Here is a 19,053-nt window from a genome sequence, read left to right as displayed (position 1 = left end):
ATCAAAGCTAAACGATCCAACCAAACATTGCCAACATTTCGATAAACAGACCCGGATGGTTCATAGCAGTTTCAACCGAGCCCGAGCAAGGTTAACTGAGTTCGCCGGTTTGGACGGTATAAACAAACGTCCCAGTCGTCCCGGCTCGCGGTCCCGCCCCGTTGTAGGTTCATTCTTTCTAGCGAAAAAGAAGCAATACTTGCAGTACTTCCAGCAGTCATCGAAAATACTTAATCCTTCTCTGGAACTTGAGTCTGAGTCGAGTATCGTCTGGGTCACCCGGACCACCCGAACCACCCTTCTGCCTTGGTCTGCAGGCTGGCAGAGCTGTTCGGTCTGGCCTGAGCACACGCGGTGCGGTAAGTAGGTGACAGGCCAGCTGACAGGTCAGCTGACCTGTCACCGCGCATGTCATGTTGACAGGTCACACTGTAAAAAAAAAAAAATTCACTAGCTAATTTTGAAATTAGGCATTTTTTACGAGTGCCTCCCTTGCACTGCACCTCGTTACAACATATATGGACATTAGTAGTCAGAGCCATGCACGTTAACAATGCCCTTTGTGGAACAAATGCCTACGAGCGAGAGCATGTTCAGGAACCTAATTTTGCGCAGTGTTAATGAACTACGCACAGCCTCACAGTGTTACCCGCCGTTGGCTTGTTCTCGGCCAGTTTTTGGCGTGTCCCTCAATTAGGTCATTTCGCTATTAGCTCAGCTGACGAGGCCCCGGCTGGCACCTACTAAACGGATAACCTTGCGTGCAACCCCGCTTGTTGTCACGAACGCCTGCAGCTGGTAAACGTGCTGGTAAGCTTGCGTGGTTAGCGGGTTCGGATGGCTATGAGGATGTGCCTCATAGCTATCCTCGTCGCATGTTACAACCTAGGAGTCTGTGGCTGCTTTCAGAAGGAGTCCCCCCCCCGCATCCGGGAGCCGGCGTCCATTTTGTGTTGCGTCGCCATTACTGTGTGTGTCTGCCCAACTGCTCTTTGGCTTGATTGAAGGTGAGGCATCTTGTATCATTTGCTGTGTGCTCAACAAAAAGGTTGTCCATTTGTAAACAAAAGTTATTATGCTGTTGAGCTTCTTAGAAGATGTATAGTATCGCATAATGTTGCCCGTCGTTGGCAGAAGTGCGCCGTTATCGTCTATCCAAGTCAGAATAGCTATATGTTTTTTGACTTCAGCTAGCTTGTGGCAGGAATATATCACTTTCTTCAACTTTAATTTAATCATTTTCCAGATTGGTATGCCTTATGATAATAATAATGTTGATATTTGTTTTTTTTTCACCCATTATAGACTTCTCTGGTAAAGAATGGGGCCATGTACCTACATATGTCCTGGCCTACCTTCACCCCGCGACTGCCGCCGGTGCAGAGCTAATGAAAAATCACAAATGTTTGATGGTGGTTATTTAAGAAACCTGATTGCAAATTATTCAGTTAGTTGTTGTTGTTGTTGTTGTTGTTGTTGTTGTTGTTGTTGTTGTTAAAGTTATAGTTATTGTCCTGGCGTTGTTATTGTTCTCGTCCTCGTTCTCGTGCCCGAATAAATGTGCTGCAGCGCTACTCAGTCTGTTTACTTGCGGGTGGCGGTCGAGAGTCGGGGGCACTGGTCGACGGAATTCCGTCGACGGAATTCCGTCGACCATGGTGCCTCGACCCCGAAGGCCAGTAGTGGTACTAGTTAACTAGTGCCACTACTGGCCTTGAGCTAGTACCACTACCAGCCTTGGGGGCTAGTACAATTACTGGGTATGGATTAGTAGGCAGTGGCTAGTTACCTTACCAGGCAGGGGCTATCATGACACCTAGTAGACGCACTACCCACGCTATTTACGTGCGTGTTGTCAAACTAGGTGGAGCACGGTGGTCGTATGCATACGAGGCACAGCCTTGTCGAACAAGCTTGTTACTCGGCAACTAGCCTAAAATTAGCCAAATTTACACGCTCCTGCAATGTTATTTTTGCGCTGAGAATTCCTCTACGAGGGGCTTGTAAGTTTTTTTTACAGTGCAGCTGACAGAGAGGTGATCTGTCAGCTGACAGCATGTTGACAGATCACAGGTCAGCTGACAGCGCGGTGTCAGGTCACCTGACAGCGCGGTGACCGGTTAGCCGTCAGCGCGGTGACTGGTCAGCTGATGTCACGGTGACAGGTCAGCTGACATCATGTTGACAGGTCAGCTGATAGCGCGATGAGGGGTGTTAGCGGGCGCGGGTCCTCTAGCTCCTGCACTACAGGCGCTGATCAATTTCCAGACACTGACAACTGAGAACACGAAGTGCAGGGTTTTCAGCGAAGTCTGCAATGGAAGTCAAGGGTCCGCACGAAATGCAATTACTGTCGAGAGACGGTCGGTGTGTCAGGAGTTGTTCAGAATGTCATTTCGCCATGGTCCGCTATATTTGCAGTGGAGTGTCATCACCTGCTGGCGCTCTGCGGGCTCCGATGACCGGCCCGGGGCGGTGGTCTGCTGTCGGACCCCCGCTGACCGCCGGCCCGCGGTCCGAGACTGAGGAGGAGCCAGCCGCGGCCGCCTCCAGGCCGGCGGCGCGGCGTCGCCCGGTCGTGGCGCTATTGATCCACCGGGCGGGGGTGGGAGGGAGGGTGTCGGGTGGTAACGGGGAGGGGCAGTTCACCAAACACGGCCGTGTGGCACACCAAGTCGCCGGCAATCGGCAGTTCTACATATAGGTCAGACGACGGCCATCGCCACTGGTTATGGTAGGTGACGGCTGTCGGCGACAGGAACTGGCGGTTATCGGCGTCACCTCGATATCAACTGACGCCGGTCGTCGAACCGATTACTGCTCTAACAACGCTGTCTGACAGATTCCACTGACTAACGGAGCACTATCGGAGGTTACTGTCCGTCATTGATATTTTTCTCCGTGCACTGTCGAAGAGCCGCATGCGCCTAACTGAACCCTACGCCAAGCCAAGCTCCGGCCGACGTCCGGCCAGGCGTGCATCGCCGTCACTCATGGATATTGAATATCCCCGTCCTGGAAGCAATGCACAGTACGTACTCCCTTATATAATGCCGTCGCATTTCAAAATGTTCCGACGCACAGCACAGCATACCTTTTGTCCCCGTACTGATCACCGAACTGAGGACGGAAGAAACAACTTTAGCAATTTGTGTTCACCGGGATAGTCTACGCTTTCGGGCTGGAAAGTCTGGCTCTTTGAGCTGGCTCGTATGCATTACCATGATCAACCATTCGCTATTATCATCGTGTCTCAATTACATCACCTGAACAGTCACCTCTGTCACACCTCTGTCACATTACTTGTTCTGCCAAAGTTCCCAACCGTCACCCGGGAGCTGTCTACAGGTCCCGACGGCCACTCTTCCCTGACCTCCGCCCGCGGGCCTGCTGTCGCCTCTCCCATGAGGCCAGCAGTGTCATCAGTCCCTCTCCCATGGGGGCCAGTAACGGCCAGCTGCCGGTCTCCCAGAGACAGCGAGCACAGGTGCGACGGTCGCGCCATCCGACCGAGCGCTGTCGGGGGTGGCGCAGACCAGAGCGGCCGCCGAGCAGAGCTGGGTGTCCGCGTAAAGGTCCGGTTCTACAGTATCGCTGGCTCCGCTGAGCTCCGACATGGGTACGACGCTCATCAAGGAGGCCGTGCTTCTCGCAGTCGCCACCTCTCTCGCCGCCGCTGCCTGTCCCACCAGTGACTGGGCGCAGTACGGCAACTCGTGCTACTGGCTCTCCGACTTCCAACTCGAGTGGCGCTCTGTGAGCAGCGACTGCGGCCTGGTCCAGCCCGGCTCCAAGTCCGTCTCTGTGCACGACCTGCAGGCGCACGCCTTCCTGGCCGATCTGACTGAGGGGAACGGCACATGGCTGGGTCTGCACCGGGCCAGCACCACGGCCGGCTGGACGTGGAGCGACGGCTCGCCGTTCGACTGGGAGTTCTGGCGCAGCGACCAGCCGGCCGGCGAAGGCGAGCGCTGCGCCTTCATGAACTGCGACTCGCACGGCGAGTGGTGTACGGCCGACTGCGCCGACGGCTTCTACTACTACTTCTACGGCTTGTACTTCCTGTGCCAGATCGACGCGTGATCGCCGGCGTGTCAGACCAATCGACAATTTGTAATACAGCTATACCTCTCTAATGTCTTTGGTCGAATCAATGTCAATGATCATAAGCTGTTCGCTGAGGGGAATGCACGTCAAACGGCGAGTTACCTTCTGTAAATTGCGACGTTTGTTGCTGTGCGGAATAGTTATGGCATGAGAAATTGGCATAGAACGTTGCTTCGAGTAAAATAGTCGAAGCAACTTTTGAATGACGGTAATTACGAGCGAGCGCGAAGCGCGTAGCGAGACTTTTCAATATAACGGAAAAATCTCAGTAGGTATGAGCGGCCCGGCCCGGCCTGTAACCGCTGCAGCGGTGTCCGCGTGGCAGCGGTAATCGCCCAGCGCGCTAGGCCGACTGACAAGAGGTCTTTTTTGTCGGGTAGCCCCATCCATTCTACCCCGTAATTTACTTTTCTTAGTGCATCTAGAATACCGTCGTGGCACGTGGCGCGTCATAAGTCAGGGATGTTCAAGCTATTTTGCAGAAGTGGCGATTTGAGTGGCCTACATCTCAGCATCCGCTTGGGCAATTGACATGCGGCAATCTTTGCAGGGTGGTTATATCCATTCTACCAAACATCAGATACTATATATGTATGTGGGTCACCTCCACTGCACGTGCAAAATGCAAAAAAAGGTGCCAAGTTTGTTCTCATTATAATAACTCAGTAATCACTGGGCCGATTTCGCTGAGACTTGGACATGCAAGTAGGCACCCAGCCAGGGGAGTCGCCACGGATTTTTGAGTGGGGGGAGGGGTCGGGTTTCCGGTCTTCGTCTTGATGGGTAGGGGTTTTTTAGCCACACTCCCGGTTTTTTCGTGTGTTGAGAAAAGAAACCTCGGCGCGCAGCACCACAAAAGCAGCGGTATATCTTATTGTACATCACTTTTGCATCGTGCATAAAAATCAAGCACAGGTCATCTGAGGTCAGGTCACAATGTCATGTCAAGTTCAGTTTTAATGCCTCCAAAAACTGCAATCTTGTCATTCCTATAGATAATCTCCTATAAGTCTGAAATTGGTGTAATGAATGGGATTATAAGTGCCAACAGTTCATGACATAGGCGCGGGAACCGGGGGGCAGTGGGGGCAGCTTGCCCCCCCAACTCGGGGGCCGTGGGGGCGGTGCCCCCACAACTTTGAGACGGAATACCGCACTTTTTTTGCAAATGTTTTCTTTTTTTGTTGAAAAAGCCAAGGGATGAAAAATAAGTGGCCTAAAACCGGTGAGAAAACTAGATTTGGGGGTACCCTAGGTTGAACTCTATTATGGTGTGCCCCCCCCAGTCTGAAAGTAGTTCCCGCGCCCATGGACTTCATGAATCTGGGATTTAAATCTGAGAAGTGAAGTCAGGTCAAATATGTGACCTCACCAATCATGATATAGTAAGATATGGGAAAAAGCACGAATGCCCTCTGCTTTGAACGAATATGCTAAAAGCGCTTGATACTTTTCTAGCCATGGCACCTTGCTCATTTTAGAGACAAGGTGCAGCTAATGACCAGTGGTGACTCGAATGTTCAGTCATTAGGTCATCAAAGGTCTCTAACACATTTTCGACAACAACTTTTGATGGAGACTCTGTAGAGCGATGACAGCACCTGGGGTCTGTTCAGCTCAGCAGCACAGATCGATTCATATGCAGCAGGTTCTTTTCCGGTCAGGACATGACCTTTTTCAGGACATGACCTTTACCTGATGTCAAGTGTTCTAGTTAAGTTTTTAAGTTCAAATTGTAAGCCATGCGACGTGTTTCGACGAAACAAACACGATGGTGATAACATGAATAATGAATATCATACACATTCACTGAATCATAGGTTGTTACAGAACAAATGTTTCGGCAAAATCCGTCCGTTTAGCTGTTTGGACTCTGTGGTACACAAGCCATAGACCCGAGAAAAGCCCGAGAGGGGTCCACCATCTGACCCCATTTCCCCTATGCAGGCAGGTCCGAGGGTAGTCAGGGCTGAGGCTAGCTAGGTACCTCGTAGTTACTGATACGTCATCCGACAAATCGACTGCAACCATTATTTTGACAACCAGACGATCGCTTGGGTCAGTTTTGGCGCGCTAACTCATTTGAGAGATAAAAAGGAACTAGAATAGTTTTTTTTTAATATTGTCACGCTGATGTTCCACGCCCAAAGCTTATTGACACATAAGCAATAGGGACTAGGGAGCTCTTGAAGCGATTCTGAATCTGACGTTGTATTTGTTGATGTTGCTGACGCCAACTTCACTGACATGATAGCTAAAAAAAGCATACTTCGCGACCCCCGCGACCCCCGTCGGCGACGCCCCTGCACCAACCAGTCAATGCGTTCCCATGCGTTAGGGTTAGGGTGCTACTGCATCACGTGCGCACGTGCAGGGGCAATTCCAGATCTCTAGAGCGGCTGGACCAATTGTGCTCAGATTTGGTATGAAGTTGGGGACCGGTTAGTAGGGTGCCGTGCAAAAGTCAGTTATAACTCAGTTTGCACGTGCGCACGTGCAGCGGATGTCGCTTCCAGATCTCGGAAACTGCTGGGCCAATTTCACCCAAATTTGGCACAATGTTACCAACCGGTTATTAGGGTGCCGTGCATAAGCACGTTAGAAGAACCTTCTCGCCCTTCCGGACGTACAGGGCTCTCTCGCTCGCTCGTTAGTCGCCCAAAAAGGCGTTTTACTGATCCCAACTATGTAGTTTTTTCAATTGCACAATTTTCATGAAATGCACATCGTTTGTTGTCTTTTAATCATATTTATTCGGTTTTCTCCGAAGTATTCATTTTTACTTTTTCACATGTAGATGCAGATTCACATTTCCTACAGGCCATTATCTAAACACATTGCTTCGACAGCAAACTAACTAAGACCGATGACAAGCTCTGGTAAACACGTTTATTGTTACATCTACATGTCATTGCTGATGGGTACATCTCCATGTGTATTGAGGATAAGCTATGGGGACAGTGACCGGAATACATTCCCTTAGCTAATGCTGAGAAAAACGAGCGATAAACCGTCTGTAGGCCGTTATGACGAGCATGAATAAGTCCAGCCAAGACATAAGAGAGCTAAGACACAGCTTAGATTTTTTTTTTGAATTTGCTCCCGACGGGCTACAGCCCTAGTCGGGGCAGGGGCAAGTTACTAGCTGGCAATTAGCCAGATCTTTCGTTTTACGTTACTTTAATGCCGGCTAGCTTAGACTGCAGGGACGCTATTATAGACCAGTGGCGGCGGAAGGTAATTTTGGATGGGGGTGCAAAGTTTTCTCAAGGGGCCCTCTGGAAGTTTTGGGCCCCCTTCATTTTTTTTTTGAGTGATTATTATTGATTTATGAAAAACGAAGATTTCAGAAAACTACCCCCTTACACACAGATTCTGTAAAAGGTTTGAAATTGCAGTGTACCTACCTATCTCAAATAATGAAAGCATAAAGAATCAAATGCAGCTAGTGTTTTATCGGCTAATCTTTTAGTCTAGCCACCACCCGCAGCGTCTCAAACCACTTTTCTAGATCCGCAGTGGCAGTGGACCATTGAGGGCCCTACGAGACCGTTCCAAGAAGACCGTGTTTAGAAGCCCCTTGGAAACCGACCACATAGAGACTCCTCCAGAGACCTACATGACTCCCCAGACTGAATGAGCCCTCCGATCAGGGTCGGTCCCTTGAAAGTTGCTGAAAGGTTTCAGAAGGCAGTATAGGCTCGAAAGTCTTTTGAGGGCTCTCAGAAACCGGCATCTGACCCCAAAAAGCCTGTATGGAAGCCCTCCAAAGCCGGGATGGAGGCCACAGGCCCTTGTGGACGAGTGCCGATGCTGTCAAATAAATAAATAAATAAATAAATAAATAAATAAATAAATAAATAAATAAATAAATAAATAAATAAATACAGGAGCCGATGTTTAGCCTAAAGAGCCGGTATGGAGTACTGAATAGAGGAAAGAGGTCTCAGTGGGGCCTTCAGGGGCAAGCGTTTGAGCCCCAAAGGTATGTGTGGGGTCTTAGAGGCAGGTAGACCCCTGGGATATGCACGGGGTCCCAGGAGCTCGCGTGTGAGCCCAAATATTCGGCTGGCGGTTACTAGAACCAGCATGGGGATTCTTAGAAGCCGCTTAGACCCACATTTCATGGTTCATGAGTCCCAAGAGTCGATGTAGGGGCCATAAAAGCCAGTGTAGGGCCTATGGCCCCATAAGTTCCGACATTTGAGACTCTCAGAGGCCGGCGACGGGGCACCAAGAGCAGATAACGTGTGCCTCAACAAGTCGACATGGGGCCTGAGAATCAGTGCATGGAACTCCAGGAGCCTGCGTGAGCTCTCGAAATCTTCGTATTTCGTAAGGTCCACAAAGGTCGTTGGGTCCTCTGAATCTGAACTCTGCGGGGCCCTCAAAGGCCAGCATGTGTCTTAGCAGACCCTCAGAGGTCAGCATAGTTAAGTTGAGAACCTCCGAGGCCGTCGTAGGGTTCTTCAGAGGCCAGCGTTGGCCCTTGAAGCCTTCGTTAGGCCCTAGAAGCCGTCAAGAGGGCCCTCAGAGGTCAGCATGGCCCCTGGAGCCTGCCTGCGTCGAGGCCCTCAGAGGCCGTCGTGGGGCCCTCAGACGCCAGCGTGGGCCTTTGGAGCTTGCGTTGGGTCTTAGAGACCATCGTGAGGGTCCAGAGAGGTCGTCGTCAGGGCCCTCAGCCCCTCAGGGACCGTCCTGGAGTCCTCAGAAGTTGTTGGGAGGGCCCTTAGAAGCCTTTGAGAGGATCATCAGAGGTCGTCATGAGGGTCCTTGGCCATAGTGAGGGTCCTCATGGGCCCTTAGATATCTTTGTAGGGCTCTCAGAGGCCTTGGTAAGACCGCTAGAGGCCATCGTTAGAGCCCTCAGATGCCAGCATAGCCCCTGCAGCCTGGTTGTGTTGGGGCCCTCAGAGGCCATCGCTGGGCTGTCTGAAGCCAAATGGGCCCTCAGACTTGAGTTGAGTCTAGGGCCGTCACGAGGGCCTTCAGAGACCGTCGTAGAGGCCCTCAGAGGCCAGCGGGCCCCTTGAGTCCTGTGGGACCCTCAGCGGTCATCATGAGGGCCCTTGGTGGTCGTTATAGGGCCCCAGGGGACAGAGGTCGTGAGAGCCCTCAGAGATCATCGTAAGGGCCCTCAGAGGCCGTCATAGGGACCCTCAGAGGCCAGCGTGGTTCCTGGAGTCTCCTTGGGGCCCTGGAGTCTCTGTGGCACCCTCAGCGGTCGTCATGTGGGCCCTTAGTGGCCGTTGTAGGGCCCCAGGGGACAGAGGTCGTCGTGGGAGCCCTCAGAGATAGTCATAAAAGGGCCCTCTGAGGCCGTCGTGGGGGCCCTCAGATGCCGCATGGAGCACCAAACGCGGCTCGGGACACTTCTGGCCGGTGTGGGGGCCCCAAAGACTAGCATGGGGCGCTCCTGACCATAATTGGACATCCCGGATGATTCCACATCAGTGTTCGTTTCCCGATTACTGGTTTTCAGGAGAAAATGTATTGGATGGTGTGACGGGCCCCTTGTACGGATTTTGGGGGTGCAAAAAGATATGTTTGCACCCCCATGTTTTCGATGGGGGTGCAGCTGCACCCCCTGCACCCCCTATTCCGCCGCCACTGTTATAGACTGCAGCCCCTGGAGAACGGGCATCGAACGTCATCTGCTACGCAAACAATCACACACGGCGTGGGACGCACTGCTCAATGAAAATTGCATAGGCATGCTCGCATTTTCTGTATTTAAACATGTAGCTAGAGGTGTTCGCATTTCGTGGCATTCACCAGGCAAACAATCTTTATGATTGCTGTTGAGAAGCGTTCCATTTTTTTTTCTAGCGATAGTTGATCGCTCACAAATCACACTTGTCTATTTTGTATCCCGATATTTTCTCCTGTGTGACAACTGGCAGTTGTGCGAAAAGCTGTTTTTCAGATTAGCCATGGCAATGGTCTTGCATATGCTAAAAAAAAAAAAACACGATGAAAATGGAAAGCATACTCGATAACCATAGTTTTGCCAGCGCAGCCCATATCATTTAAATCCATAGAAGGAAAACAAATAATAAAGCTCTGAACCCTGAATCATCCCTAAATTCATTTAGCTGCTGCTTCTTCTTCTCCAGCAAAACACGCTTTCAACCAGCGCACACCAAAAATCTCCCGTCTATAAGAATTATTCGCGGGCCGGAATCACATTAGCATTCAAAAGTTATACACCAGCATTCAGGCGATTTCGCTTATGCTCCGTTCCGTCAACAGCCTGAGCAGCGGCGATATGGAGTCTGACCCGTCAATATTTACTCCGTTGCAGGTTCTCTTTTCACCGGCCGTCAACGCCTGAGCACACGCTGGCTGCCACCATGTCGATTACGACATGCATTCAGGTGAGCGGACACGCAAATAGGGTGATGGAGCACCTCCATGTCGGAGCGCGCTTAGTCCAGCGCATGGTAAATCGAGGAAAATAACAATTAAATGGAACACTGGTAATGTTTATGTTTGACACCACCTAATGCCTTTTTGCTTCGTTTTTTGTTTAACGCTACCTGTGATTCAATTCTTTTTTGCATTTCATATCCTAGGCAAACACGTTTTTACGAGCAAATGTGAGGCGCTGAGCATGTAGTCTATCACGTACTTTCTTTGTAATCTGAACGGCCCGTTCTGACCTGTAACGCTTTTGAGATGCTTAGGTATATCTTCGCAGCCGTGCATCCTTTTGACAGAAAATCGGAAAGCCTCATTTCTTTTACTCTGCCCCGGAAAATAATTTTGTATACAGAGTTCTACTGCCCCGGCATTGAATATACAAATTTGTTATGGCTCCGCTGGTGCAGTGTCCACATCAGTTGGTATACATTTTTTGTTTCACTGCAATGGGTACCCGTAAACGTTTTGTGGAGTTTCTTACACTCACCAGCTGACAACAGACTAATTGCATATAAGTTAGCAATCATCATACAAGTCAAGCATATGCAAGGGCGGTGGTTAGATCAAAACGTATCAGTGAGTTATTTTACCTGTAAGCCTAGTTTACCTTACACGAATTGCTGAGTTGATATTCATGGCTGGGGAAGCGAGCTGTTGCGTCAAAGCAGAAATGCCGGCTTTGCGGTTCCAACAGGGCGTATTTTAACATGTTAACTGGGTCGGCAATTGCCGACCCAGTCACGGAGAATGCCGACCCAGTGACAGCCGTTTGCCGACCCAGTTGCCGCCCCCTCTAGGATGCAGCACGCACATGCAGGCTAGGTGCCGTCATTCATAGTGAGGCTGCTGCCCTCCGAAATGATAATGCCGCCTCTTAAAGTGAAGCAGCCGTCTATAGAAAGTGATGATCCCACAACTCAATGTGACAGTGCCGCCCCTAAATCTGTTAGTAGTCCCACTCAATGTAATGGTGCCGCCCTTCTAAGCATCTGTGGAGCCCCTCAATGTGATGATACCGCCCCTCAAGAAGATGATGCCGCCCCTTTCAGTATCGGTGGCGCCCCTCAATGTGATGGTGCCGCCCTCAAAGGGCCGGTGGCGCCCCTGAATGTGATGGTGCTGCCCGCCAACGAGTCGATGGCGCCCCTCAAAATGATGCTGCCGCCCCTTAAAGTGTTGGCGCCGCCCCTTATAGTGTCAGTGACGCCCTTCGAAGTGTCGGAGGAACCCACTAATATAATGGTGCCGCCCCTCTAGATATCCACATAGCCCCTCATTGTGATGGAGCCGCCCTCAAGCAGATGATGCCGCCCCTGAATGTGATGGTGCTGCCCGCCAACGAGTTGGTGGCGCCCCTCAAAATGATGCTGCCGCCCCTTAAAGTGTTAGTGCCGCCCCTTATAGTGTCAGTGACGCCCTTCGAAGTGTCAGAGGAACCCACCAATATAATGGTGCCGCCCCTCTAGGTATCCACATAGCCCCTCATTGTGATGGAGCTGCCCCTCAAGCAGATAATGCCGCCCCTCAAGAAGATGACGCCGCCCCTTTCAGTATCGGTGGCGCCCCTCAATGTGATGGTGCCTCCCTCAAAGTGCCAGTGGCGCCCCTAAATGTGATGGTGTCTCCTGTCAACGAGTCGGTGGCACCCCTCAAAATGATGCTGCCGCCCCTAAAAGTGCTGGTGCCGCCCCTTACAGTGTCAGTGGCGCCCTTCAAAGTTTTGGAGGAACTCATCAATACAATGTTGCCGCCCTCTAACTTTCTGTAGCGCCCCTCCATATACATAATGGTGCCGCTTCTCAAACCATCCGTGGCGCCCCTCAAAGTGATGGTGCCGCCCCTTACAGTGTCGGTGGTGTCTCCTCAAAAGTCAAGGTGCCGCCTCTCAAAGAAATGCTGGTGTCCCTCGAAGTGTCGGAGGCGCTCCTCAATGTCATGTTGCCGCCCCTCAAACCTTCCGTAACGCCCCTCCACGTCATGGTGCCGCCCCCCCCCCAATGTGCTCACGGCGCCCATATGTGATAGTAACGCCGGTCAAAGTGCTCCTGGCAGTGTCGGTGGCGCCCCTTATAGTGTCGGTGGCGCCCCGAACAGTATCGGTGGTGGCCCTCAAAGTGATGATGTCACCCTCAAACAAACGGTGGCGCCCTTCGAAGTATCGGAGTCCCTAAATATCATACCTATTGCCGCCCATTAACGATCTGTAGCACCCCTCCATATGATGGAGCCGCCCCTTAAAGTATCCATGGCGGTCCTTAAAGTTACAGTGCCGCCCCTTACAATGTGGGTGGCGTCCTCAAAATAAAAGTGATGTTGCCCCCCCCCCCCCCGAGTAATGTTGGCGTCTCTTTCTTCTTTTTAAGCATCGGAGGCGCTCCTCATTGTCATTTTGCCCCACATCACTGCTCACATGGCGCCCTTCAATGTAATGGTGCCACCCCGCAACGCTCAAAGACATAACTGCGCTCCTCACAGTGTCGGTGGCCCTAAAAAAAATTTGGTGGCGCGCCTCAAAAAACAAAATGATGCTGTCGTCCCTTAGCATATCTGCAGCGCCCCCAAAATGATAGTGCCTTCCCTTAACCGGCGCCGGGCTGAGTTTGTTTAAACCCCCCTCCCGACCCCTATAACTTGGCTACTTAGGCCACGTAGCGACACGCGGTAAGCGGTATTCGAAAGAGTGTCAAAAACTGCTTGGGTTAGTTGGTTAACCGTGCTTTGGTTAGGGCAAGTCAAATGTCAAATATCAGGTGACCAGAGGTCATCAAAGGTGAAATGTGGGTGAAATGTTGTCTGTTTCAACATTTATTGACAAACTGGCGCATAACTCGGGGAAGAATAGAACTACAGCACCGCGAAAAAGCGCATTCGATAGCTCTTCAACGTTCCTATGAAGTCTTCAGACTTGACCTAACATCAACGGCTTAACCTACAGAGCACAACTTGTTTAACCCGTGCCGGGCCGGGGAGGGTTGGAGGGGACAGTGGACCCCCTGCGCCCCTCTACTGAGCTGTTTTAATGAAGAACCTTTACTGTAATAATTATTGACTCACGAAAGTTATGACATTGTTTTTTTCAGTACTGTGCTCCTCTCGTCGAGATGCGTCGAATGAACTATAATTTGACATTCAAACGTCATTTGGGAAATTTGAGCTCAGGTCCAGGTCATGACCTGGCTGGTAAAGGTCATGTTGCATATCAGTCGATTTGTATCGTCAAACTGAAATCATCTATGTAAGGTGTTTTCATCGCTCAGGCATGTCGCATGTCTCTATCAGAAGTTATTGGAAAAACTGCTGGAGGCCTACCATGACCTGACATGACCTCAAGGACATAACGAGGGGTCGTGGGTGGCAATTTTCCGATTAAGTGTGTCATTTTTAATTGTTTTCTGATGTTTAAATTCGTTAATTTTGACATTTGTCTACCTATAAAAAGAGGCACATGCCCTGATTTCATCCCATTTCCTTTTACCTAATGGAAGGGTCGCAAAATTGTCCTTACATTTGGTCAGAGACATCGCAATTTCGAGACTTACATTTAACCCTCGCCGGTTGATGCAACCCCCCTAAGGTTTATCGCGAATAACTCGCGTAAAAAGCGGCCGATCGCAACGAAACTTTCAGTACCCTCGAATTGATCAATTTTACACCTACCCTGCAAATTGATGACCCTGACTTCAATGACCTTTCACCTGTGACCTCTTTTCCGTGACCATGTTTGGCCGAAATCAAGATTCGGCGTATGTCGGCTCGCATTAACCGCGCGTTTGCAAGCTTTTCGTGGTTTCAAACGTTCAAACATGTGATTTGATGTTGCTCCCATGCATTAGGGTGGGTGTCAAGGTCACCTGAAGGTCAGGTCAGGTCATTGACCTTTGGTGACCTCGGTTCACTTTTTCGAGTTTTACATGTTTCTAGGCTAGTTTTTGGAGCTGAATTCGAATTTAGCAACCATTTAAATATTTCCGAAGTAGTTTTGGTGCCTTCGTAACATGTTACGAAGCTGTCAGAGGCGGATGACAGGTACTACGAATACCCGGTACGACCCCTACCGGTTGACCTGACCTGACCTGACCTGACCTGACCTGACCCGACCTGGTCTAAACGCTTAACGACATCATCTGTGATCAAAACTAACACGATATTTGTGATCAGCACCACGGAAAACCCCTTAGCAGCCACAATTTACGACTTTCAAACAGGTCCCGATATTCCCGATTTTTGGGTCATTGACCTGACCTGGAAGGTCAACCGATGACCTAGGACCTTGAAATTGGGTATCATTGGCTTCCTCTCGTGACGGGCAACACGCTCGTTTTTTTTCTGCGAAGCTCTAGCTCCATCAGGGGCCAAACGAGGGGGGGGGGGTCGTACCAACCAACCTTGTGCCGTCGAAGGACTCAAAATGGCCTGTGCCGGCGAGGGTTATATATACAGTTACACACTGTTTGTCTTATCAATCGCTGAAGTTATAAAGGGATCGTTCAGTCGGTATATCTATGGTGAGCATTTGCCTGTTCCGTGGCTCAGTTGTGTGGGACCGATTCCCTTCTTCCATATCATGATAAAGAGAGTACACGTTCAAGCTTTGTTACATAGAAATAGCCGTCACTTTCCCCACGTGTCGGCACCGTCCACCGACCCGGCGGGTCGGCGGACCGGTCCTTCATTGTGCAACCACCCTGCATATAACGCACAGGCACTGGCGAATCAGAATCAGAATCAGAACCAGAGTTGCAATACAAGTCTCGGCCCGCTCAGTCGTCTCTCCATCCGCGCCTCCGCGACAATGGTGGCAGCGGCGGTCGAGGGGACTTGTGCCCCTCACCACGGACCCCAGCCTCTACATCTGCACTGACATCGCAGACTGGTTAGTCCGTGCTCCGTGACAGTGTATCGCCCCTACGTCGCGTCATCGACTAGGGAGCTGATCATCCTGGACTCGTCATCGTCCAGCAGCACCGTCTCCAGTGAGTAGCTCTGCCCAGCAAGACTATCTGCCCTGCGGCAAGGTCATCAGCTACCCTGGACTACTACGGAGCCCGCCGACAGCGCACGGCTCATCAGCCCGCGCCGTCCTCCTCAGCATCATCGAGTGATGGACACCACCTCGCTGAAAGACTCAAGCTCGGAGGAGAGAAGATAAAACAAAAACTTCAACGCTAAATTCAAGAGAAATTGGCACCGAAATCAAGAAAATTCACCCATTATGAACTTTTGCTGTATTTTCGTCAAAAAGTGACAGTGAAATTGTGCTGTGAAATTTGTTTTAACTTCGATGTGTTTTAAAAACCGTACTGTTTCATTATCCGTTTTCGTCAGTGTTCTGTCGTTTGTTGTGCTTCATTGTGGTTGCTCACCCCAAAATTTACGGAGAAATTGCAAATGCGCTTAATTTTTACCTGCATTTTGCAGTGTCACTTTGACACTTATAAGCATAAAAAGAGCATATTCTGAAGTCGGTATGAACATTCAAATACGTTAATCGTGGTCAATTCACTGAAATTATATTGTATTGATATTCGGCCAGAGATGCCGAGGGCCATGGAGATGCCCAGGGACGGTCCCCGCCAAGAGTGCGGAGGGATCGCCCGGTAGTAGGTGTAATTGTCACGAAACTTACTTATCTGTTCATACCATTTTGTGATACGCTCATATGGAAATTTCTTTCTCCGTCAGCTAAACGTTTCCTCTCTTTGTTATGATCGCTTCGGTTCCCTACGCTTCCCTGGGGGAGGGAAGATAATGTGGGACCGATTCCCTTCTTCCATATCATGATAAAGAGAGTACACGTTCAAGCTTTGTTACATAGAAATAGCCGTCACTTTCCCCACGTGTCGGCACCGTCCACCGACCCGGCGGGTCGGCGGACCGGTCCTTCATTGTGCAACCACCCTGCATATAACGCACAGGCACTGGCGAATCAGAATCAGAACCACAGTTGCAATACAAGTCTCGGCCCGCTCAGTCGTCTCTCCTTCCGCGCCTCCGCGATAGTTGGTAGAGCACCGGACTCCCCGCATTGTCTTCGCTTGCGTTTTGTCCGCCGGCCGAGCCGGAGAGAAAGTTACCGAGTGAAGGTCATTCAAAGTTCAAAAACTCAATGACAATGTCACTGGGGTCACGAAAATGTTTGAGTAGGTAGGTATAACATTCATTAACCTGGGGGGGGGGGGGGAGGGATGAACGTATCGTTGCAATACGCTGTTCATTACGCGAGTAACTAATAAATAAAAAATGTATGAGTTAATCCTTACTCCACACGCTCTCCCTCTCCATAAAAAAGAGAGTTAATTGTGTTGCATTTTATCTATATGCAGAAAAATAGAGGCGTCAAAGGATATGGCCGAATATCAGCGACCCTTGCTGTGTAAGCAATGGGGTATGACAAGTGGGGGTAATGGCCCCGTCCAGCGCCCATAAAGTGGGCACACTCGTGCGACCTGCCGACCACTGTTCTAGATAGCTGATAGAGCCATAAAACGCCGTGAATATTTTAAGCTTGACGATACGAATCGACTGGTATGTAACATGTTTACCTCGGGTAAAATTTTAAAATTACTTTTTGTTAGGTCAAATTATAGTTCATTTATCGCATTATGATGAGAGAAATACTATATCCCGGAAAAATAAACGTAATACCGCTGAGCTTAGGTTGAATCTGAAATCATTACTTAGGAAGAGTTATAAAAGAACCGACGAACGTGTCTTTTTTGGTCATTAAATATCAGTAGGTATGCCGCCCCCTCAGATGCCAAGTGCCGCCCCTATGAGTGCAAAATGCCGCCCCTAATTGTGATTGCCGACCCAGTGAAAATCCCTTAAAATACGCCCTGGGTTCCAAAGGGATAGCAAGGACAATATTTATTCAGTTGACCTCCCCGTTAGTCTCGAAACTCATGCGCTGGTTTTCTCTGTCGGGGATGGATGTAGACAAATGATGGTGAGGACAAGCCAACTGAGTGAAACATTTTTGTGAGATATTCATTCCACACACCTTGAGACAATACAGAGTGGCAAAATAGGAAATGCACGTGTTTTCAAACGGCAAATATGATATGCGAATTTGAATTGAGAATTCTGCTGTCAGCCGGCCTTGGTCAGCCCAAGGTCAGCCCAGCCCAAGCCCAGCCGGAGTTTTATGGCATCCATGCCTAAAGCTTTGTGGGAGCCCTTTCAGGAGCCTAGTTTTCAGTAATATAAATACGCAGATTGGGAAGGTTTTCGGTGTTAACAATATCATTAATAAAAAAGTGGCTCTAGGATAAGGTCATGCGGGTCGGAGGCAGCTATTCGTTTATCCACAATGCCGTCTAAAATATACCTACTCATCCTCCTAACGTCATTAAGAACATCACTGAAAATGATTGAATCCCTTTGCTGGTCTAAAAACCCCATATTAAACCCCGCCCCGGTTTGATTTTCCCTATTCAAATATGACAACACTTTTTCAGTCCCTTTCAAGAGTTTCTGACAAAACCCCTTAGGTAAACCATAAGCAAGACTAATCTTAAACCATTTAAACCCCATAAACAAGACCAAAAAAAGGTCTTCACCATAACATAAAAGGTTTGCAGCTAAACCCATGTAACCCAGTCACGAATCTCTAAAAACCCAAAAAAGGTTTTCCTTAAAACCGTTACCAGCGCGATTAACCCTCGTTTCAGTCTACACCGTAAACCTCCGCCGGGTATATTAATAAACGCGTTACAGGTTTCCAAAATTTATTTGGTTAACCCAAACAAACAAAACACACAAACAACGCGAACAAGACTCGGCGAGGCGGACAGACCCCGCAGCCCGCTGAGACTGGGTCCGCCCCTGCTCCCACCGTCTTACATTTACGGGCGCTTCCGGGATGGGCCGACCGGAAAAAAAAACGAGCCAGCTACGTGGCTTAAACTGACAGCACGCGGCGCTCCTGTCCAATGCGCGCGACCTCCGTCACAGCGGAGCGCCGACACAACACAACACAAACAACGCGAACAAGACTCGGCGCGGCGGACAGACCCCGCAGCCCGCTGAGACTGGGTCCGCCCCTGCTCCCACCGACTTACATTTACGGGCGCTTCCGGGATGGGCCGACCGGAAAAAAACTCGAACCAGCTACGTGGCTTAAACTGACAGCACGCGGCGCGCCTGTCCAATGCGCGCGACCTCGGTCACAGCGGAGCGCCGACACAACACAACACAAACAACGCGAACAAGGCTCGGCGCGGCGGACAGACCCCCCCGCCCGCTGAGACTGGGTCCGCCCCTGCTCCCACCGACTTACATTTACGGGCGCTTCCGGGATGGGCCGACCGGGGAAAAAAACTCGAACCAGCTACGTGGCTTAAACTGACAGCACGCGGCGCGCCTGTCCAATGCGCGCGACCTCGGTCACAGCGGAGCGCCGACACAACACAACACAAACAACGCGAACAAGACTCGGCGCGGCGGACAGACCCCCCCGCCCGCTGAGACTGGGTCCGCCCCTGCTCCCACCGACTTACATTTACGGGCGCTTCCGGGATGGGC

General features: G+C 50.4%; 2 protein-coding genes across 3 annotated transcripts in view; both read left to right on the top strand.

Annotated features, from left to right (window-relative positions):
• Positions 1–19,053, top strand: part of LOC122382830 (hexosaminidase D-like) — a 62,590-nt gene that overhangs the window by 12,281 nt on the left and 31,256 nt on the right. The window contains exons 1-2 of one of the 2 annotated variants that reach the window (XM_043368665.1): positions 319–359; positions 10,412–10,484. In XM_043368665.1, the coding sequence (XP_043224600.1) occupies positions 10,461–10,484 (24 nt within the window). In that variant the 5' untranslated portion in view covers positions 319–359; positions 10,412–10,460. Of the gene's footprint in view, positions 1–318; positions 360–10,411; positions 10,485–19,053 lie in introns of those variants that run through there. The other variant, XM_043368666.1, reaches the window with a different exon arrangement.
• Positions 3,616–4,083, top strand: LOC122382861 (lectin BRA-3-like). The gene has a single exon (XM_043368724.1). The coding sequence runs from the start codon at positions 3,616–3,618 to the stop codon at positions 4,081–4,083; it is 468 nt and encodes a 155-aa protein (XP_043224659.1).

This window comes from Amphibalanus amphitrite, unplaced genomic scaffold (genome assembly GCF_019059575.1).
Source record: "Amphibalanus amphitrite isolate SeventyFive unplaced genomic scaffold, NRLGWU_Aamphi_draft 000148F_arrow, whole genome shotgun sequence".
In the NCBI taxonomy this organism is placed as follows: Eukaryota; Metazoa; Arthropoda; class Thecostraca; order Balanomorpha; family Balanidae; genus Amphibalanus; species Amphibalanus amphitrite.
Note: the sequence above shows the minus strand (reverse complement) of the source record. Positions and strands in the feature narration are given on the sequence as shown.